The sequence below is a fragment of the Erinaceus europaeus genome, chromosome 10 (genome assembly GCF_950295315.1).
Source record: "Erinaceus europaeus chromosome 10, mEriEur2.1, whole genome shotgun sequence".
In the NCBI taxonomy this organism is placed as follows: Eukaryota; Metazoa; Chordata; class Mammalia; order Eulipotyphla; family Erinaceidae; genus Erinaceus; species Erinaceus europaeus.
This window is the reverse complement of record NC_080171.1, coordinates 31,558,284-31,580,827: the sequence shown is the minus strand read 5'-3', so window position 1 is coordinate 31,580,827 and position 22,544 is coordinate 31,558,284. Positions and strand designations below refer to the sequence as shown.

Sequence of the window (22,544 nt, the reverse complement as noted above, 5' to 3'; positions counted from 1 at the left end):
GAGACAAGGAGAAATCGAAAGGAAAGGGGGAGACAGAGACAGAGACACACCAGCAACATTGTTTCACTGCTTGTGAAGCATTTTCTCCTGCAAGTAGAGAGTGGGAGCTTGGACCTGGATTCTTAACGCTTTGTAACATGTGTGCTCACCTAGGTGTACCACCTCCCAACACCCCATTTCTCAGCTTTATACATAACACTTTAAAGCCCCACCTAGTTCTGCCTGGATTTTCAAATAGTGGCAATTCTGATGATTCACTGTGGCAAAAGGGGATGAATTCGAACTATGCAAAATAGCAAAATTCTAATAATACATCAGGCCTTCCTTAGACTTTTTATGTAATTCTTGCTTTAGTTACCTCCATAGTGGAGTAGTGTGGGGTCAGCATGAAAACCACTATAAAAATCAAACATTATTTCAGTGTTCAGTGGCACACATGCACTGCCTTCTGAGAGCAAGGAATGGAAGTGGTAATCCAAGTGCAGGCAGTAAGAGGTGCATCATTTGTAGAGTATTTGAAAAACAGTAAAATTAATTTATTCAATCAGCCTGTTTTAAAAAAAATTACTAATTAGTAAGAGAACCAGGGGATCGCTCTGGCATGTATGCTGGGGACCAAACTTGAGATCCCTACTGTACAAATCCTGCACTTTACCACCAAGGCCACTGGTCTATTTTTAATTAATAGATTTCTAGATATAGATAGGGAGAGAAGGAGTGAAAGAGACCACAGCACTGAAGCTTCCTTCAATGAAGTGAAGGCCAGACTTGAACCTGGGTTGTGCACATGGCAAAGCAGTGCACAGTGTCCAAGTGAGAGCTATTTTGCTGGTCCCATTTGTCTTTTTATTATTACTATTATTATCAACTTCAAGGTAGGAAATGAGTGATAAAATATTCCAATTGACAAATGATCCTACTATTGCCTGTAAAAGCTAAAAAATATATCACATACCCAATAAATGTGAGGTTTTATCATGGAAGGGTCTCATTTCTACCTTTATTTCTTAATTTTTGAAAACATAAATGTAGAAGAGTATATTCTCATTGGCATTTAGTAACAGCCTGCATAGCAAAGCATATGCCCTACCCACTGAATTATCTCACCAACCTACCTTTCTATATGTGAAACCAATTTGTGTCAATTTCTTTGGAAAACAGGATACCAATGTCAGAATGCACTCTTATATAACTTATTTATAATTATTAAAATAGTTTTAAATAAGTAGCAAAGTTAGAAACTTCATTAATATGTTTATTAATAAGTACATAGGTGCTGTGTTGTTGATAATACTGGCCTTTTTGTCATTTATGTATGATATATATTAAACGTAAAAGACTAGCTTAAAATCAGAATATGACTTCAGAGTCCTTGTTAATATTATAAGTGAGTCTGTATATGAGTTTATGGAAATGGTTTCTCATTGGACTAATGATAGGTTTCTTTTTGTTTTTTATTGAAAGGGAAAGAAAGACCAGAGTACTGCTCCATCACTTTATTCAGTGCTAGGGATTGATCTCAAGACTCACACATGAAAGTCATGAACTTTAAAGCTGGGACAAGCCCTTAATCCATGTGATGCTTTGTAAACTGTGGGTCAATTTCTAGGTAAATCCATAGATGTCTAACCCATAATTTAAATGAATTTTAGTACTATGCTTAAGAGAAAGAGACTATCCACCAACTTAGAAGTTCATATTGGCTTAGTTTTCTTTTCATATGGAACTTGTTTTTAGCAGTGGAACCAAAGAAACCTTATTCCCTAGTGGCTAAAAGGTAGAAAAAAGACTATAGGTCTTTGAGTACATGGTATGGTTTGTTAGGTAAGATGGTCAGGGTCAGTAGCAACATATAAAGAAAAGGAAAATATCAGTAGTCATACCATTAAAAAGTCACATCAAACTTTAAGGAAAAAAAGGGGGGGCTGGGCAGTGGCACAGCAGGTTAAGTGTACATAATATGAAGTGCAAGGATCCCAGTACAAGCCCACAGCTCCCACCTATATTGTGGGGAGTCATAAAGTAGGTCTTCAGGTCTCTGTCTCTCCCCTTCTCTATCTTCCCTTCCTCTCTCAATTCCTCTCTGTCCTAGCCAATTAAAAAATGGAAAAAATGGCCTTTAGGAAAAGTGGATTTGTAATGCACCGAACCCTATCATAGCCCTGGAGGCAAAAAAAAAAGGGGGGGGGGAATGAAGTTAGTAAGGAAATGGGTGACTAGTGTAGTTTCACTATTGTCCCATCTAAATGTTATTTAAAGAAACTCTGTAAATGAAAGTTTGGAAAAATAATAACCTGTCACAAAATAATACCTCAGGTCATTATAACAGAATGTTTTTTTATGACTGAAAAATATTGAGAAATTTTGTTGAATAAAGCAATGCTTAGTTCTTAATTCCAAATGAAAGTTTATACTGAATAACAAGATTTAAAAAAAATATTGTAGAAGTATTCCCATTCATAGCTGACTGTAGTCTGGCCTCCCTATTTGCAGAGCTTCACTAAGAAGGTTGTAGAGGGGAAAAATAATCTCAGATTAAGTCTGTTATCTTATTAGTTAAAGATGCTCTAATAAACTTCAAACTTTATAGAAGAATTCCAGGTGATCAGATACCTTTTTCTTGAAACGCTAAGAATGCTTTAGTATTGGGCTGGTTATGCTATGACTTTCATGCCTGAGGTTCTGAGGTCCGAAGTTCAATTCCTAGCACCACCATAAGTCAGAGCTGAGCAGTGCTCTGGTCTCTCTGTATCTTTTCCCTTTAAAATAAATAAATAAATAAATAAATAATATTTTAAAACATTTATTAAATATAAAGGATGCTTTAGAAATAAAATTGATCCTTGGACCTATATCCATTTCTTTCACCTTTTTAGCAAAATTATAAAATACTTTAAATTAAAAAGTTCCAGAAAAAAGGCAGAGACCATGTTGACAAGGCTGACCATTCAATATATTATTATTATTTAAATCTTTATTGGATAGAGACAGTCAGGAAACAAGAAAGGGGAAGATAGAGGGAAAGAGAGAGTGACACCTGCAGCACTGCTTCACCATTTGCAAAGCTTTCCTCCTGCAGGTGGGGACTCACTGTTCTAACCTGTGTCCTTGTGCATTGTAGCATGTGCACTCAACCAGGTGCACCACCAGCTGGCTCCTTACCCATTCAATCTCTATGAAATCTGGAGACCATAAATTAACCTTAATCAATAAACCTAGCCAGTTTCCCTCATTCCACAGACTGCATTAAACTGTCAAAAAATTTCAACATTAAGTACCAAAACACATGCAGCACATGATTCTTCCTCTAATACCAGCAATATTTAGATGAATGGCATAGGAGTAAAAAAAAAATCTGCATATAAACAGATTCTGCAACCATTCAAGTTGGTTGAATCATGAATCCAGAGCCCATAGAGCAAAAACAGTGCTATTCAAATCTAAGCTCTTCTAAGGTTAATTATATTTCAGAATAACCATAATTTAAGTTGGTAAGAGGTTGTTATTATAACTTTTGTGAGATAGAGACAGAAGCAGAGAAAAAGAGTGAAAGAGAGCACAGCACCAAAGTTTCTTTCAATGTGATGGGGGCCAGGTTCAAACCTGGTTCATTCACATGGTAAAGTAGCACACTACCCAAGTGAGCTATTTTGTTGACCCAGAACATATTTTATAATACTATATGCTTTACATTTCTACATTACATAATAATATGTATTTGATGGGTGTCTTAGTTCATTTTTTCAAATATTACCTAGAATAAAACTAAAGCAAATTTGTAAGTGGAAATATTTAAATGTTCTATTACTTAATAGTATTGAAAAACATCTTTCCTTGGTTATATTGTAAATGTAAATTAAAGCTCTCCAAATATAACATAGAAAATATAGCTATCTAGAGTGCACAAAAGGATTAGGGATTCCTTCCTCCCCTTACTCCTTTATCCTGAAAGGAAAGCTAGTGAGTTTAAGCTTTAGTTTAACAAGTTAGGAAAAGGAACTTTTTCTACACATCTACTAAGGGAAAAGTTACTGGACTCTTAAATTTTCAAGTCACTAGGTTTCCTAGCTACTTCAATGGAGTCAGCAGTCATAGATCCAACTCCAACTCCAAGACTGGAACGTCGTAATGATAGCTCCAGGGCAGAGATTTGACGTAATTCTTTGCGACACACCTTCACAGGCATGACACCACGAAGCTGTCCCATATTTCCCACTGGTTGAATTTGGAATGAAGGTTGACTGTGGGGGGTTATAAATGGAATTTCATCTGTTGCTCTTTTATCCTCATTGTTTAACAAATGTCCACTAGTGGGGGCTAAAGAGCTATACATGGGAGATAGTTCTGGCCCTTCACAGAACTTCTGTACACTTGACTGTATTTTAAAGCTGCTTGTTGGAGAGTCTAATTTTCTTTCGCTTCCACTTAACTTCATACTTTCAGTTCTGGATGCCCATTTTAATTCTTCAGCAACCATTCCTGCTTCTTCTGGGTTCAAGACTCTGTCTCCAGCATCATGATCTAAACAAACAAATTTAAGAGATCTCTCAAAAACAGGTATGTTTCAGCAAAGCTATATTATTATCATTTTGCATTATTTATATCTCTGTGTTTTCATTACGTAACCTCTTTTAGACAAAGGAAAGAATGGGTATGAATTTTAGAGGCATCTTGCACATGAAGAACTAAGAACTTTGAGTCCATGGAGCAAAATCTAGGTCTTGGTACTCCCTACAAACACAGGAGTGCTCTGGATCTCTGTTGTCCTTCCATGCCTGTCCTCTGCTGGCAGTGTCATTGGTGAGTCACATTTCTGACCAAAAGAAGCTAACACAAGAGAATATCCCGACCTCCAGGGAAGCTCCTGTGACTTGGGATGAAATGTGTGCAAATCTACTCTTGGTTAGTACCCCCTAGTGATAGCAGCGTTCTGCTCTCTGAATATATTCTAGAGTGGTGCTGTGGCATCTCTCCTCTCTCTTTCTCTCTCCCTGTCTCTCACCCTCTATATAAAAAAAGAAAAAGTGTGGAATTGTGCAGGTATGAAGCCTTAGTGAAAAAGCCCTGGCAAGGTTTAAAAAAAAAAAAAAAAAGGTAAAGTTTATTCCCTCATGTCACATCTCTATCCTAAGACAACTTTTTTTTTTTTTTTTTTTTTTTTACACAAAATCACTATTCATCTCTGGCTCATGGTAATTTCTGGGAATGACCCTGGGGTCTTTGGTACCTCAGGCATGAAAGTCTATTATGTAAATTGCATGCTATTTCCCCAGCCCCTAGGACATTTTTTAAAATTATATTTATTTATTTAAATATTGGATAGAAACAGCCAGAAATCGAGAGGGAGGGGGGTAGAGAGAAAGAGATACAGAGAGAGACCTGCAGCACTGCTTCACCACTCGTGAAGCTTTCCTCCTACAGGTGGGGACTGGGGATTCGAACCTGGGTTCTCATGCACTGTATCATGTGCACTCAGCCAGGTGCACCATCACCTAGGACATTTTTTTAAAATCACATATACACTTCACTTTACATGTAAGATGATTTAAAATATGCCCACAATGTAACTGTAATACTGAAAATATGTCAAGTATTTGCATTCAGAGTTTACAATTCACTCTATGGTCAGGAACAAACAATAAAATCAACATATGAGAGAAGTTCTATACTGTTTTGTTAATAAGTAAAATTTAAATAAAGAGGAGGGATTTTTTAAAAGATTTTATTTATTTATTAAGAAAGAGAGGAGGGGAGAGAGAAAGAACCAGACATCACTCTGGCACATGTGCTGCTAGGGATCAAACTCAGGACCTCATGCTTGAAAGTCCAAAGCTTTATCACTGTGCCACCTCCTGGACCAAACAGAGAGGAGGGATTTTGGCCATCACACAAAACGGATCAAGATCTAAACATGACTCAAAATTAAGAGGCTTAATAGCTGTGAAACAGGCTACTAAGAACTTTCACTAAGATTTAAAAACACATACTGTAATCTCCTGTGTTCCAGTTGTCCTGGAAAATAGAAATAGAGCTCAATTATCTTTTTTTCAATTAATTATCTTTATTTATTTATTGTCCAGAGACAGTCAGAAATAGAGAGAGGAGGGGGTGATAGAGAGGGATAGAGACACCTGCCGCCCTGCTTCACCACTCCTGAAGCTTTCCTCCTGCAGATGTAACATGTGCGCTCAACCAGGTGCACCACCACCCGGCCTCTATAACTCAATTTTCTAGTCTGCATTAATTAAAGCCAGGATTGTGGAATTTTTTAATTCTAGAACACCAGCCCAGGATTCTAGAGATAAGGAACCTTAGCTTTCACTCTAATTACTGTACTGTTCACATGTCACTTGATCCCTCTAAATTTCAATCTTAATCTAAAAATAGGATTAGCAGGTGCTAGTCTATCCTAAATTTTAGAGTTAACGGATCCATTTATGAATATATGTGTAAATAATATACTGGGGGGCTGGAAGGTAGTTCACCCAATAGTGCACACACTTTGCCATATGTAAGGGCATAGGTTAAAGCTCCCAGTCACTACATGAGAGCATCTTGGGGAGGGGGGGAGTGGTAGAGGTTCATGAGCAATGGAGCAGTGCTGTGGCATGCCTCCTCTTTTTGTCTCCCTCTCTTTCACTCTATATCTAATAAATAAATAAATAGAAAGAAGAGGAAGAAGAAGAGAGAAAAAGTCTAATAGGAGTGGTAGAATTGTGTGATTATGCAGTTGTGAAGCTTCAGCAAAGTCCTTGGTGGCAAAAAAAAAATCATAAATATTAGGTGGCATTAGGACTTTTCAAGTGGCCAGAGAGATAGTACAACTGGTAGAATGTGAATTTTGCATGTTTAAAGAGGGGTGGTGCTCTGGCTTCTCTTTCTCCCTCTTTCTTTCATATGAAAAAAAAGATATATATATATATATATATATATATATATATTAAAAAATATACGTATTTTCTCTTCTTTTTCTCCTTCTCCTTCTTCTCCTTCTTCTAAACCAAAGCACTTCTTAGTTATGATTTATGGTGGTGCTAGGGATTAAACCTGGGTCCTCAAAAAAAACCTTTAAAAAACAGTCTTTTCAGGGGGTAGATAGCATAATGGGGTTAGATAGCAAAGAGACTCTTATGCCTGAGGCTCTGAAAGCCCAGGGCCAATCCCCCATACCCCTATAAGCCAGAGCTAAGCAGTACTCTAGTAAAATAAATAATAATAATAAGCCTTTTCTGCCTATATGATTCCACTGCTCCCCAAGGATACTTTTTCTCCTCGCCTTTTTTCCCCAGATAGTAAGAGGCAGAGAGAAGAAAGACACAGAAAGGAAGAGACACCACAGCACTGCTCCATGAACCTTCCACTTTGACTATTGCTCTCATGTGTGATACTGGAGGCTCAAACTTGGGTGTGCACTCTACCAAGTGAGCGAGCTATCTCTAAGCCCTTTTTTTAAAAAAAAATTTAATTCTTTAACATTTTAAAGCTATGCTAATTATGTTTACATATCCAACATATATTTTCATTGTGCACATTTTTCACTGATTTCTTTGCAACTTGTAACCAATCTTTTAATTTTTTAATAGTACAATGCTTGTGTCATTAAGAGGAGCAAAGTCAATTTTCATAACCATACTGAAATTACTAGAATATTTTCTCTAAAAGGACAATTATTTTATAAAATGTAGAATGGTGAGCCAGGCGGTTGGTTAAGTGCACATGTTACCATGCACAAGGATCTGGGTTTGACCCCCTGCTCCGCACCTGCAGGGAGGATGCTTTACATACAGTGAAACAGGTCTGCAGGTATCCATCTATCTACCTACCCATCTATCTATCTACCTCTGTCTGTCTGTCTATCTATCTATCTATCTATCTATCTATCTATCTATCTATCTATCTCCCTTCCCCTCTCAACTTCACTCTGTCCTGTCTGTCTGTCTGTCTATCTATCTATCTATCTATCTATCTATCTATCTATCTATCTCCCTTCCCCTCTCAACTTCACTCTGTCCTGTCAGGTAAAAATAGAAAGAAAAAAAAAAAAAAAGGCTGCTAGGAGCCATGGATTCACAGTGCCAGCACCAAACCCCAACTACAACCCCAGAGACAAAAAAAAAAAAGGGGAGTCAGGCAGTAGCGCAGGGGGTTAAGCGCAGGTGGCACAAAGCACAAGGACTGGTAGTAGGATCCCAGTTTGAGCCCCCAGCTCCCCACCTGCAGGGGATTCGCTTCACAAGTGGTGAAGCAGGTCTGCAGGTGTCTTATCTTTCTCTCCCCCACTGTCTTCCCCTTCCTCTCTCCTATCCAACAATGATGACATCAATAACAATAATAACTATAACAATAAAACAAGGGCAACAAAAGGGAATAAATATTTTAAAAATGTAGAATGTATCATTTCAGAAACTGGCTTATCTATATTAGGATGGCATACATAGGGCATATTTTAATTATAATAATACTCATGGAGCCACTTCCCCAGCTGTAATCATAGTAATATATTTTTTTCAGATATATCTCACTAGCAAGGTATTTTGTTATATTTTATCATATCATTCAGGAATGTGTTACTTCCACATATCTACATATAAATAATGCAAGAAAATATCAAACTTAGTAATGGGCTTTATCTCTTAGTGGGCTTTATCATATTTTTGAATTTTCAGCAGTCATGAAAAGACTTGATTTACCTTAGAAATTACATACTACATTTTACCTTTTTTTTTTTTCCTTTTCTGATAGAAACAGAGAGGGCAGAGGGTAGATAGCATAATGGTTATGCAAACAGACTCTCATGCCTGAGGCTACAAAATCTCAGGTTCAATCCCCTGCACCACCATAAGCCAGAGCTTATGGTAAGTAAATAAATAAATAGAAACAGAGAGAGGTGGGGGTGGGGGGAGAGGCGGGGGTTGGGGGAGAGACACCAATAATACTGCTCCACCACTTGTGAAGCTTCTCCCCTGCAGGCGGGGTCTGGGGGTCTTGAATCTAGTTCTTTCTACATGATAATATATATGCTCAGTGGATGTGTCACTGTTCATGCCCTTAACTTTATTTTTATTATACTGCAATTTACATTTTTAGCAATAAAGGCATAATTTGTTGTCAAATATGAAAATAATACCTATCTTAACTTATAGAATGATTTAAAATGTTATTATTTTTTTTCAACCAGGGTTTTACAACTGCATGATTCCTTCTCCCAATGGACTCTTTTTCCTCTCTCTTTTCCAGATTCAGGTTGAGGAAAAGAGAGAAAGAGAAAGGCAGTGAGAGACACAGAGAGGGGAGACACAACAGTACGATTCCACCGCTAGTGAAACTTCCCTTTACATGGTGCTCTTGTGTGATGCCAGGGGCTCAAACCTCAGTCTCTGTACCTGATAAAGTGTGCACTCTACCGAGTGAGCTACCTCTTAGCCCCTAGTTTAAGGATTTAAATGAGCTAATTAAGGACTAGAAAAATCTAAGGCATAAGGCAGGCAATCTCTAAATTATTGCTGTATTCACACATACATATGTCTGTTCATTCACTGACTTCATGTTGTTCTTTCTGTCTTATATGTAGACTTGACAACAAATTTTTAACAGAGACAAACAAGTTAAATATCGAATTCTAAATAACCTAATGTGACAAATCAGGCATATCTTTAACAAATGTTAAAGAAATTACAGGGAGTCGGGCGGTAGCGTAGCAGGTTAAGCACACATGGCGCAAAGCGCAAGGACTGGCATAAGGATCCCGGTTCCAGTCCCTGGCTCCCCACCTGCAGTGGAATTACTTCACAGGCGGTGAAACAGGTCTGCAGGTATCTGCCTTTCTCTCCCCCTCTCTGTCTTCCCCTCCTCTCTTCATTTCTCTCTGTCCTATCCAACAACGATGACATCAATAACAACAACAAAAATTACAATAAAACAACAAGGGCAACAAAAGGAAATAAATAAAAAATTTTTCTTAAAAAGAAATTACATAAACATGTCAAGATATAAAATGCCTTACATTCAGACGGTACTGTTGGCCGCCATGTTGCTTCCCCTACCAGTTCTTTAAGTTTCTTCTTAAGATCTCTGCTGGTTTTCTTATAGAAATAAAGATCTTTTTCCAATTGCTGAATTTTATCTTCATATGTTCCTAAAGTTTCCATAATTCCATCACCATCTTGTTCTACAAAACAGAAGCTTATATTTACAATCAGTTTTAAAGAAATGATCAAAAATTATATTGTAACATTGCCCAATGCTATATTTGAAAGCTCAGAAGCATGTCACACAGAGCTGTTTTTTACCTGAATGGATTTGTTTTCAGGTATAATTTGAATTCTTACAGCTGTAAAAATTTTCAGAGTAGGACTGAGACCTTTGTCACATTCTTTGCTCTATTCTTTACCAACCAACCACATTTCATGATTCTTAGGAATCATGACTTAGCAATTCCTGGCTAGATTTACCTTTACAATGATAGAAGTTACAGATTTTTTTTTTCATTTTATTTTATTTATTTTTCCTCCAGGGTTATTGCTGAGGCCCGGTGCTGGCACTATGAATCCACTGCCCTGGTGGACACTTTTTTCCATTTTATTGGATAGGGCAGAAAGAAATCGAGAGGGATGGGGAAGACAGAGAGGGGGAGAGAAAAAGATAAGACACCTGCAGACCTGCTTCACTGCTTGTGAAGTGATCCCCCTGCAGGTGAGGAATCAGGGGCTCAAACAGGGATCCTTGCATGGGTCCTTGTGAATTATACTATGTGCGCTTAACCTAGTAGGGGAAGCAACACAGCGGCCAACAGTACCGTCTGAATGTAAGACATTTTATATCTTGACATGCCCGGCTGCTAGTTTTCTTTAAAAAGTTCATGTTTAGGGGCACACCTGGTTAAGTATACATGTTACCATGTGAAAGGGCCAAGGTTCAAGCCTCTGCTCCCCACCTCCAGAGGGGAAGCCTCATGAGTGGAGAAGCAGGTTTACAGGCATTTCTTCCTCTCTCCCTATCTCTCCCTCCCTTCTCAATTTATCTCTGTCCTATCAAATAAAATAGAAAGGATAAAATGGTCACTGTGAGCAGTGGATTCATAGCCTTCACTGAGCCCCAGAGATAACCCTGCTGGCAAACAAACAAACAAAAAAACATTAAAGATTTTCTTTAGCTCCAGGAAGAGGCACAGTGATAGAACTCTGAGTGAGCATGCACAAGATGTCCCAAGTTCAATTCCTGGAACCATATAAGTCAAACTGCTGCTCTGGCGCCTCTCTCTCTCTCTCTCATAAAAATAAAAATAAGGGGGAGTCGGGCTGTAGTGCAGCAGGTTAAGCACAGGTGGCGCAAAGCACAAGGACCGGCATAAGGATCCCGGTTCGAACCCCGGCTCCCCACCTGCAGGGGAGTCGCTTCACAGGCGGTGAAGCAGGTCTGCAGGTGTCTATCTTTCTCTCCTCCTCTCTGTCTTCCCCTCCTCTCTCCATTTCTCTCTGTCCTATCCAACAACGACAACCACTACAACAATAAAACAACAAGGGCAACAAAAGGGAATAAATAAATTAAATAAATATTTAAAAAATAAAAATAAATAAAAATAAGGGAGTTGGGCGGTAGTGCAGTGGGTTAAGCACAGGTGGCGCAAAGCACAAGGACTGGAGTAAGGATCCCGGTTCAAGTCCCCGGCTCCCCACCTGCAGGGGAGTCGATTCACAGGCGGTGAAGCAGGTCTGCAGGTGTCTATCTTTCTCTCCCCCCCTGTCTTCCCTTCCTCTCTCCTTTTCTCTCTGTCCTATCCAACAACAACGGCATTAGTAACAACTAACAATAATAATAGCAACAAGGGCAACAAAAATGGGGGAAAAATAGCCTCCAGGGAGCAGTGAATTCGCAGTGCTGGCACCAAGTCATAACCCTGGAGGCAAAAAAAAAAAAAACCACTTAAAATTCTATTTAAATGTCACTTCAGAGACTTAAGAGAGAAGTAAAATTACATTTAGAGATACCTGTTAGAATGAAGTGATCTATGGAACGTTGTCAAGGAGATTCTGTCATCAGACAAATGGTTGCTTTTTAACTTACTATAGGATTAGCTTAAAATGGCCTCAGCCCTCAAATTCATATTCTTCTAATTACTGCTTGTTCAGGTTACCTCTTCCAGATCTCTTTTAACCTATTTCCAGCTATAGATTCACAACAATCAGTAGTTAGCAGCTGAATAGCCTGGATTGAAAGAGTGTTGGCCTAGCAGTGACTTTGTTGCCATCAGCAGTGAGTACATCATATACTCAGGTACCTACTATCACAGCTCCTTCCACACTAGAGTTGGTGGTTTAGCTACATACTGATAACAGTATGTCTCCACCTGTGGTAAACTGATTTTTTTAAATTGAAGAAGCACTGTATTATAATATTGTTTCCAGTGCACACCATTTAAAATCATTATGTATGCATAATGTACTACTTTGCCACTGAAAATTTAAAAGTATACCTTTGTCCTTTATAAAAATATTTTCTTTTTTTTAATAAAAAGATTTTATTTATTTATTCATGAAGATAGAAGAAGAGAGAGGAAGAACCAGACATTACTCTAGTACATGTGCTGCTGGGGATTGAACTCTGGACCTCATGCTTGAGAATTCAATGCATTATCCTCTGTGCCACCTCCTGGACCACAATATTTTCTTTTTTAAAAATATTTTTATTGGGAGTCAGGTGGTAGTGCAGCAGGTTAAGCACAGGTGGCGCAAAGCGCAAGGACCGGTGGAAGGATGTGGTTTGAGCCCCTGGCTCACCACCTGCAGGAAAGTAGCTTCACAGGCAGTGAAGCAGGTCTGCAGGTGTCTATCTTTCTTTCCCCCTCTCCATTTCTCTCTGTCCTAGCTAACAACAACGACAACAATAATAACTACAACAATAAAACAAGGGCAACAAAAGAGAATAAATATTTTAATTTTTTTTAAATATTGTACTTTAAATACTATTGGATAGAGACAGAGGTAAATTGAGATGGGAGGAGGAGATAGAGAGGGAGGGAGAGAGAGACCTGCAGCCCTGCTTCACCACTTGTGAACCCCCCCCCCCCATGTAGGTGGGGACCAGGGCCTTGAACCTGGGTCCTTGTGTACTATAATGTATGTGCTTAACCAGGTGTGCCACTGACTGGCCCCTATACCTGAATCTTTCACCACACAATTATCCGCTCTTACTTGATTCAGCCAACCTCCTTCCCCACGTCCATCCTGTTAGCCACTAATTGGTCTTACAATGATAGACTAGTTTTAACCTAAAATATAACTTTTTAAAAATTTATTTTTTTATTTAATTTTATTTTCCCTTTTGTTGCCCCTGTTGTTTTGTTGTTGTAGTTATTATTGTTGTTGCCGTTGTTAGACAGGACAGAGAGAAATGAAGAGAGGAGGGGAAGACAGAGAGGGAGAGAGAAAGATAGAAACCTGCAGACTTGCTTCACCGCCTGTGAAGCGACTCCCCTGCAGATGGGGAGCTGGGGACTTGAACCGGGATCTTTATGCTGGTCCTTGTACTTCACACCACGTGCGCTTAACCTGCTGCGCTACCACCCAACTACCCTAAAATATAACTTTAATAGGTGATTTTTACAACCAACTGGAAGCAAGAAACATAACTAGTACTGTGACGTTTTTTGTGAAGAGGGAATAATTTAAATATTTCAGAACTATGTCTCTGAGAGATCGAAACTTTTCAACTATGCATTGATTGCAAAGTTATAAGTTCTCACACATTTCTACCTAAAAACTAGAACAACTAAAATAGTATTATATCAGTCTTATGTGTAGGCTGGGAGAGCCAGAAGGGATGCATTTCAAGTATGAATATATATAAAAGTCAAGTATCCCAACATGTCACCAAAACATGGAAAGCACCCAAACCAGTATAACTAGTCACAATTATATCCAAGTTAGACCTTTCATTTCTTTTATTGCCACCAGGGTTATCACCAAAGCTCAGGGCATACACAGGGAATCCACTGCTTCCAGAATTCATCCCCCCCACCCCACTTGATAGAAGAGAGACACTCAGAGGAGAAAAGAGAGAAAGAAAGACGCCCACCAGCAGCACTGCTCCAATCGTGAAACTTTCCCTGCAGGTAGGGGCCAGGGCTTGAACCCTGATCCTTGTACATAGTAATATGTGCACTCAGCTGAGTGTGCCACCACCCCTATGTTAGACTTTTAAAAACTAATTGACATATTTATTTAAATGAGAGAGAGAATGAAAGTGAAAGTGTGAGAGAGACCAGAGCACTGCTCAGCTCTGACTTATGGTGGTGCTGGAGGTTGAACCTGGGACCTTAGAGCCTCAGGTATGAAAGTCTTTTGTATAATTATTATGCTATCTCCCAAAGTCCCATTAGGCATTTAAGTGATAAATTCTGTCCTTTCTTCCCTAATCTCATACCAACATATCATCTTTACATTACTGACAAGATGGGTGAAGCACCTTTGAAATGGTGTAGCAGTAGCTGCAGTTTTTGCTCATGTTCCTTTTGCTGGAGGGTCAGTCTCTGGTCACACTGTGATTTCAGATGTTCCAGTGCAGATTCCAATTCACGAATGATATTATCCTTTTCCTCAACTTTCATCTCGATTTCTTCATTTTGTAACTGTAGTTTCCGTTCAGCATCTCGTAAATTAACCACCTAAAACCAAACATTTTCTTTTACCTTTTAAGTGTCTTAGGTAGCCTAATGTGGTAAGTTAAAATTATTTCTCTTCAGTTATGTAAGATGAACTCTCTCTATCTCCACAGCCTAACTAGGAAAATGCCTTGTAACATCGCACAAAATAATCTAACAGCCTTTGGAGTTTTCTGGGATTTTGAATTGGTAATAATTTCATTTAAAACACAATGCTGCTCTAATAATTACCACTCCATCATCTCTTACATAGGATCTCTGAGGTTGTCATTTACAAGTTTTTAATTATTGTTCTAGTGTAAGAAGCAGGAAACTAGACTCTAGTAACATAATACCCAGGGTTTGTTTGACTGGACTAGAGCACAGCTCAGCTCTGGATCAAACATGAGACCTCTCCTATGCAAGTCCTATGCACTTTACTGCTGCACATTTCCCTAGCTCACTTATTCTCATTTTTCACTGCAAAATGCAGATATTAAATATAACAAATGTTTAATGCAGAATTTGGTTTCAGATTACACATTTACTTTGTTGAGTTCTCTGTACTGTTAAGTAAAAAATATTAATACTTCATTAAGCGCACATGGCACAAAGTGCAAGGACCCATGTAAGGATCCTGGTTCAAGCCCCCGGCTCCCCACCTGCAGGGGGATCGCTTCACAAGCGGTGAAGCAGGTCTGCAGGCGTCTATCTTTCTCTCTCTGTCTGTCTTCCTATCTTCTCTCCATTTCTCTCTGTCCTATCCAACAACAATGGCAGCAATAACAATAATAGTAACAACAATGATAAACAACAAGGGCAACAAAAGAGAAAACATGGCCTCCAGGCGCAGTGGATTCATAGTGCAGGCTTTGAGCCCCAACAATAACCCTGGAGGCAAAAAATATATATATATACATATATATGTATATATATTAATACTTCAGACAGTGTCTGAGTCCCAGAATTTCACTATGTAATGACCTTGTCTCTGGAAATACTCATTTCTACAAATTGTTCTGTGTCAGAAAACCTACCTACCATTTTCTGCCTTCCATCCACCCAGCAACAGAATGCTCTCATCAATGCTAATAGCAGCTTATTACTGAGAGGAATTATACATGAAGAAAGCTGTATATAACATTTAGATTAATGTCTTTACCTTTATTTCAGTTGTCTAAGAGAAAAATGTCTACATGGTTCACATTTCTAAGACTTAAAGGGAACTGGGTGCTGGTGCACTTGGTTGAGTGCACATGTTACTATGTACAAGGATCCGGGTTCAAGTCCCTGATCCCCACCTGCAAGAGGGAAGATTTACAAACAATGAAGCTGGTCTTTCTCTCTTCCCCTCTATCTCTTCCCTCTCGCCTCCTCAATCTCTCTGTCTTACACAATAAAAAATAAAGGGCAAAAATGGCCACCAGGAGCAGTGACTTCATCCTGTCATCATGCAGGATCCTAGCCCCAGTGATTGCCACGGTGGGGGGGTGGGAGTGGGAGACGGGGAGACACACAGAGAATAAAAATGGATATTGTTCCCAATACTATGGAGCATCTTTGCATTGGCAAATTGTTGAATTTGTATAAAATAGTTCAACTAGTATTGAATGGATATAGTTCCCAATGCTGTGAAACATCACTGCATTAATAAACTGTTGAATTTGTGTGAAATAATTTAATTGATATTAAGAACATTTAGGTTAAAGGTAAAATTTACTCTGTTATATGTACCACTACTTCTCCTGATCAATCCACAGGTGCCCGTAGCTACCTACAGCAATGAAGGCAAGAGAAGGTAAATTTGGAAAGCCTTTGATTTTTTTCTTGAATGCTAAGTAACAATATCCAAATTAGAAAACAGTGACTGAAGAATATAACTCATATTCTTTTAGTTTTTAAAGGAATTTCAAAAAGCCACTTCAACTTTTGAAAGGCATTTCAATTTCAGAACTCTACAAAGTTAGGTCTACATATCTAGATAAATCACAAAGCTTTTAGGTATCAACATTGAGTACTGTAAAGAGAAACTATGCCTAAATCTTTAATTATTTCACCAAGTCTTTAGCTTTTCAATCTTAAAATTTTCTAAAATAATGTTATATGAGCATTTTGATCCTTTTAAATAAGAAAATAGTCTGTCCTCAAAATCAAACCTTATTGAAATAGCGTAAGAGTATAGCTCGGATCTCGACAGGACTGAGGCGAATGAGTTTTTCCAATATGTCTGCTTCACTGTGAGAAAGGTTCTGGAATGAAGCTCTGAGTGAGTTCTGGCGACTCTGAATGCTTTCATTCTTGTATTCAATTGCAGCTTCCAAAGCTTCAATCCCTTCTTCAATTTGGAAAAGAACATTTTCTTCCTAGATATAATACAACAATAATCACTCATTTTAAATGAAATTGCATAACTTAGACTTTGTCATACACTAAGATCTCACTTTACTATGTGAGTCTAATGAACATTATATTTCTACTAAATTTTAAGAAAATGAGGGGGGCTGGGCAGTGATACACCCGGTTAAGAGCAAACAGTAAGAAGTGCAAGCATCCAGGATTGAGCTCCCACTCCCCACCTGCAGCAGGAGATGCTTCATAAGTGGCAAAACAGGTCTACAGGCATCTATCTCCCTTTCTACCTCCTCTCAATTTCTCTCTGTCCCATCAAGTAAAATGAAAAAAAAAAAAAAAAAGGCTGCCAGGAGCAGTGGATTTGTAGCAAGAAATCTAGAGACCAAAAAAAAAGAAAAAAAATGAGTGCTTGCTATCACACTCATTGAATCTTTTTTTTTATAATTTTTTAAAAATATATTTATTTTATTTATTTTTCCCTTTTGTTGCCCTTGTTGTTTTATTGTTGTAGTTATTATTGTTGTTGTTGGATAGGACAGAGAGAAATGGAGAGAGGGAGGGGAAGACAGAGAGGAGGAGAGAAAGATAGACACCTGCAGACCTGCTTCACCGCCTGTGAAGTGACTCCCCTGCAGGTGGGGGGCCGGGGTTCGAACTGGGATCCTTATGCCGGTCTTTGTGCTTTGCGCCACCTGCGCTTAGCCCGTGTACTACAGCCTGACTCCCCTCATTGAATCTTTTTTTAAAATATTTATTTAATTTTGTTGCCCCTGTTGTTTTACTGTTGTAGTTATTATTGTTGTCGTCATTGTTGGATAGGACGGAGAGAAATGGAGAGAGGAGGCAGTTGGGCGGTAGCGCAGTGGGTTAAGCACAGGTGGCGCAAAGCATAAGGATCACGGTTCGAGTCCCCAGCTCCCCACCTGCAGGGGAGTCGCTTCACAGATGGTGAAGCAGGTCTGCAGGTGTCTGTGTTTCTCTCCCCCTCTCTGTCTTCCTCTCCTCTCTCCATTTCTCTCTGTCCTATCCAACAACGAATGATATCAACAATAACAATAATAACCACAACAAGGCTACAACAACAAGGGCAACAAAGGGAGGGAAAATGGCCTCCAGGAGCAGTGGATTCATGGTGCAGAAACTGAGCCTCAGCAATAACCCTGGGGACAAATAAATAAATAAATAAATAATTTAAAAATTAAAAAAAAGAAATGGGGAAGGCAGAGAGGGAGATAGAAAGATCGACACTTGCAGACCTGCTTCACTGTCTGTGAAGTGACTCCCTACAGGTGGGTAGCCAGGGGCTCGAACCAGGATCCTAACACCGGCTGCGCTACCGTCCGACTCCCATACTCATTGAATCTTTGCAATAAACCTTGTGTAATATAATGGAAGAAGCAAAAGCTTTGATGACTTATGTTTCCAGGTTATATATCAATGCTGATCACCAAGGAATATACTTCAACAAAGTCTCAACCCACTTAATTGGCATCTCTCTCTAATATCTTTCTCTATATATAACTTGTGTAAATAATAAATATAACTTTATTAAATTATCCATAACATACTTTTTATATGTCCTTCAGTGCTTATAGAGTTTTGTTTTGTTTTATTTTGGTTTGTTTTTAAATATCTTTTATTAGTTATTGGGTAGAGACAGAGAAATTGAGGGGAAGGGGGGATAAGAGAGGGAAAGACACAGAGAGACACCTGCAGCCCTACTTCACCATTCCTGAAGCTTTCCCCTTTCAGGTGGGGACCAGAGGCTTGAACCCGGGTCCTTGAGCATAGTAATGTGTGCGCTTAACCAGGTACACCATTGCCTGGCCCCTTATTTTGGTTTTTAATGTGACACAGTGAACTCAATGCCTCAAGCAATTGCTCTTCAGATGAACCACCTCCCTGCCCCAGTCAATAATTTATAAGAACACAAAACAATGCTCTAACATTTATGGATTTATAGCTTGATTTGTCTCTGTTGTTGATGACTATAGTAATTACAAACACACACACACACACACACACACATACACACACACACATTTAATGACAGAGGGAGAGAGCATGGCCAGAGCACTGGTCTGGCCTACGTGGTATCTGGGGTTAAACCTGGGGCCTCAGGAATCAGGTGGTAGCACAGCGGGTTAAGCGCAGGTGGCACTAAGTGCAAGGACCGGCATAAGGATCCTGGTTCAAGCCCCCGGCTCCCCACTTGCAGGGGAGTCGCTTCACAGGCAGTGAAGTAGGTCTGCAGGTGTCTATCTTTCTCTCCCCCTCTCTGTCTTCCCCTCCTTTCTCCATTTCTCTCTGTCCTATCCAACTATGACAATAAGGGCAGCAAAAAGGAAAGAAATAAATATTAAAAAAAAACCCTGGGGCCTCATACTTGGCAAGGCATGTGCTCAACCTACTCGGCGATCTCCAGAGTTGCAAAATATACTGCTGGCTTTTTCATTTTGTCTTTGTTGCTCTTGTGTGGTTCTGCAACTGAATCCAGGTCTCTCCTCAGGCAAAGTAAGCAATCTATTAATGAGTCACTTTCCCAGTCCTAGAGCTTTCTTATATTTCTCACCTTCCCTCAGATAGAATATAAAGTTCAGAAGTGAATATATGTTGTTTCTTCCATAAGGTCTAGTCATAGTCTGGGACAGGCAAGATTTTTCTTAAATACTTATGTATTTTCCACAAGACTATACTTTCAGGGATCATTTCTACAATTTCTTACTTACATGTTTTGCTCTCTTAGGCTCTCTTACCTTCAACTTTATAAGCTTAGGACTCCTATTCAACAGCCTGATTGAGTGATCTTCTGTACAGCTTATCCCAGTTAAGTAATAAAACAGGGCAACAGAGGCAATTTCATTAGTTCCCCAGTCAAGTTAGTCTTCAATTCCTTTCATTTGCTCAGTGAGCAACATTCTAATTCCATGAAATCCTGCTCTTGTTCCTTCTTAGCCAACCCTTTTAACTTCCTCTCATACTTGCTCCAATCTAAAACACAGCAAAATTCAACAAGGTGGGTGGTTTCCAGCAAGCCACTTTCTCTTAGCCATTTTACTTTGTTCTGGGAATGACAGGATCCCAACAGCACGCATTTGCAGGGTCAAAAATTCATCATAGGAAACAAAAATAAACAAATGGTTCTACATCAAATAAAAAAGCTTTGCTCAAAGCAAACTTTCTAAGAGTTGTGAGAACTAAGGTGGTTATCACTGGGAGGTGGGAGGGTAAGGACACAACTTTGGTGGTGGGTGTCATGTGGAACCATATACTGTTATTTTACAATCTTGTAATCGACTATTAATCAGAAATAAAAATTGTTAATAAGCCTTGCTTAATGAAAAAACTCATTAAAACTAAATTTGATCCTATTGAATGAGAAGATGTTTACATGTAACATTATACAGTGGTTTAATATCCAAAATATACAAATAATTCATAAAAATAACAAAAAAGCAAACAGCCTAATTAAAACTTGGGCAGAGAAACTGTCTCTAAGACTTTGTAAGAACAATGGTGGTTATACTTAAGAGGATGGGGGCATAGAACTTTGGGTGTGGGTGTGATGGGGAACTATTCCCTGTAGTCTTGTAAATATTTTTATATATAAATTTGTTTTTTATTAATTTTTTATTATCTATTTATCTATAGGCTAGAGACAGCCAGAAATTGAGAGGGATAGGGCGGATAGAAAGGAAGAGAGAGGGAGTCGGGCTGTAGCGCAGCAGGTTAAGCGCAGGTGGCGCAAAGCACAAGGACCGGCATAAGGATCCCGGTTCGAACCCCGGCTCCCCACCTGCAGGGGAGTCGCTTCACAAGCGGTGAAGCAGGTCTGCAGGTGTCTATCTTTCTCTCCTCCTCTCTGTCTTCCCCTTCTCTCTCCATTTCTCTCTGTCCTATCCAACAACGACAACAACAATAATAACTATAACAATAAAAAAAACAAGGGCAACAAAAGGGAATAAATAAATAAAATAAATATTAAAAAAAAAAAAAAAGAAAGGAAGAGAGACAGACAGCCCTGTTTCACCATTCATGAAGCTTTCCCCCTGCAGGTGGGAACCACAGGCTTGAACCTGGGTCCTTACATTGTAACATGTGCCTCAACCAGGTGCACTACCACCTGGCCACTATTCCCTGTAGTTTCATAATCTTGTAAACCATTATCAAATCTCTAATAATTTTTTTAACTGAGTAGATGATCTGAATAGACACTTCTCGAGAACAGACATATAGATGACCAATAGGCATATTCCTCTTACTATTAGGGAAATGCATATAAAAGCAACAAATGAAATATCACCTTAAGCCTGTGAGAATGGCTGTTACTCAAAAGAAACACGTCAGAGAAGATGTACAGAGAAGGGAATTCTTACATACTACTTGTGGAAATGTAAGTTGGCACAGTCATTATGGAAGTAAATATGGAACCTGACTTTTTAAAAATTGAAATGACATTGTATAATAACACTCTATGACTCAGCCAACATGTATACAAACTACACGACGTTTTCTAAAAATCTATTTTGCTCTTCACCACAGCTGTTCCATATGTCCTGATATATCCATACCTCTCTTCCCCTTTCTTTCTGGTAATCATTAATTGGTCTTGGAGTTCAGAAGTTTTTGTCTTTAGTTTGTTGTTTGTTAGTTTTCTCTAGATACCACATGTACACGAAATCACATAATATGACTTTCTCTGATTTACTTCACTAAGCATAATATCCTCTTCAACCATCCTGCAACTGGAAGGATTTACCTTCTAAAAAAACTATATCCATACTCCCAGAGGGATAAAGGATAGGAAAGCTATCAGGGGATAGGATGGGATACGGAGATCTGGTGGTGGGAACTGTGTGGAGTTGTACCCCTCTTATCCCATGGTTTTGTTAATATCTCCTTTTTAAAATAGATTTTTAAAAAAGAGAGAGAAAAGATATCCAAGGGGCTGAGTGGTGGTGCACCTGGCTAAGCACACGTTACCATGTGCAAGGACCTAGGTTCAAGTCCCCAGTCTCCATCTACAAGGAAGCTTCACGAGCGGTGAAGCAAATACTCCAGGTGTTCGTCTCTCTTCTCTCTCTCCCCATTCCCTCTCAATTTCTCTCTGTCCTACCAAGTGAAGGAAAAAGGGGGGCAGGTGGTAGCACAGTGGGTTAAGCACACATGGTGCAAAGCGCAAGGACTGGAGTAAGGATCCCGGTTTCAGCCCCCAGCTCCTCACCTGCAGGGGGCTCGCTTCATGAGTGGTGAAGCAGGTCTGCAGGTGTCTGTCTTTTCTCTCCCTCTCCATCTTCCCCCTCTCGATTTCTCTCTGTCCTATCTAAGAACAATAATAATAACCACAACAAGGGCAACAAAATGGGAAAAATGGCCTCCAGGAGCAGTAGATTTGTAGTGCAGACATTGAGCCCCAGCAATAACCCTGGTGGCAATAAAAAAGAAAAAGAACTGAATTGAGGGCAGTAAGACAGCTCACCTGGAATAATGTGTCTACTGCGACATGCATGTGACCCAGACTTGAACCCAGCTCCCACTGGGTGAAGGTGATTTT

General features: G+C 39.2%; 1 protein-coding gene and 1 long non-coding RNA gene across 3 annotated transcripts in view; one reads left to right on the top strand and one right to left on the bottom strand.

Moving 5' to 3' along the window:
• The first annotated feature begins 1,465 nt into the window (after positions 1-1,465).
• Positions 1,466-5,098, top strand: LOC132540867 (uncharacterized). The gene is made up of 3 exons (XR_009551997.1): positions 1,466-1,609; positions 4,444-4,557; positions 4,636-5,098. It is a non-coding gene; the product is annotated as an uncharacterized LOC132540867 (long non-coding RNA).
• Positions 2,955-22,544, bottom strand: part of KIF27 (kinesin family member 27) — a 94,989-nt gene continuing 75,399 nt past the window's right edge. For both annotated transcript variants that reach the window (XM_060199499.1, XM_060199500.1), the window contains 4 exons: positions 16,795-17,001; positions 14,464-14,662; positions 10,004-10,168; positions 2,955-4,521 (listed from right to left, as the gene is read on the bottom strand). In XM_060199499.1, coding sequence (XP_060055482.1) covers positions 4,040-4,521; positions 10,004-10,168; positions 14,464-14,662; positions 16,795-17,001 — 1,053 coding nt within the window. In that variant the 3' untranslated portion in view covers positions 2,955-4,039. The remainder of the gene's footprint in view (positions 4,522-10,003; positions 10,169-14,463; positions 14,663-16,794; positions 17,002-22,544) is intronic.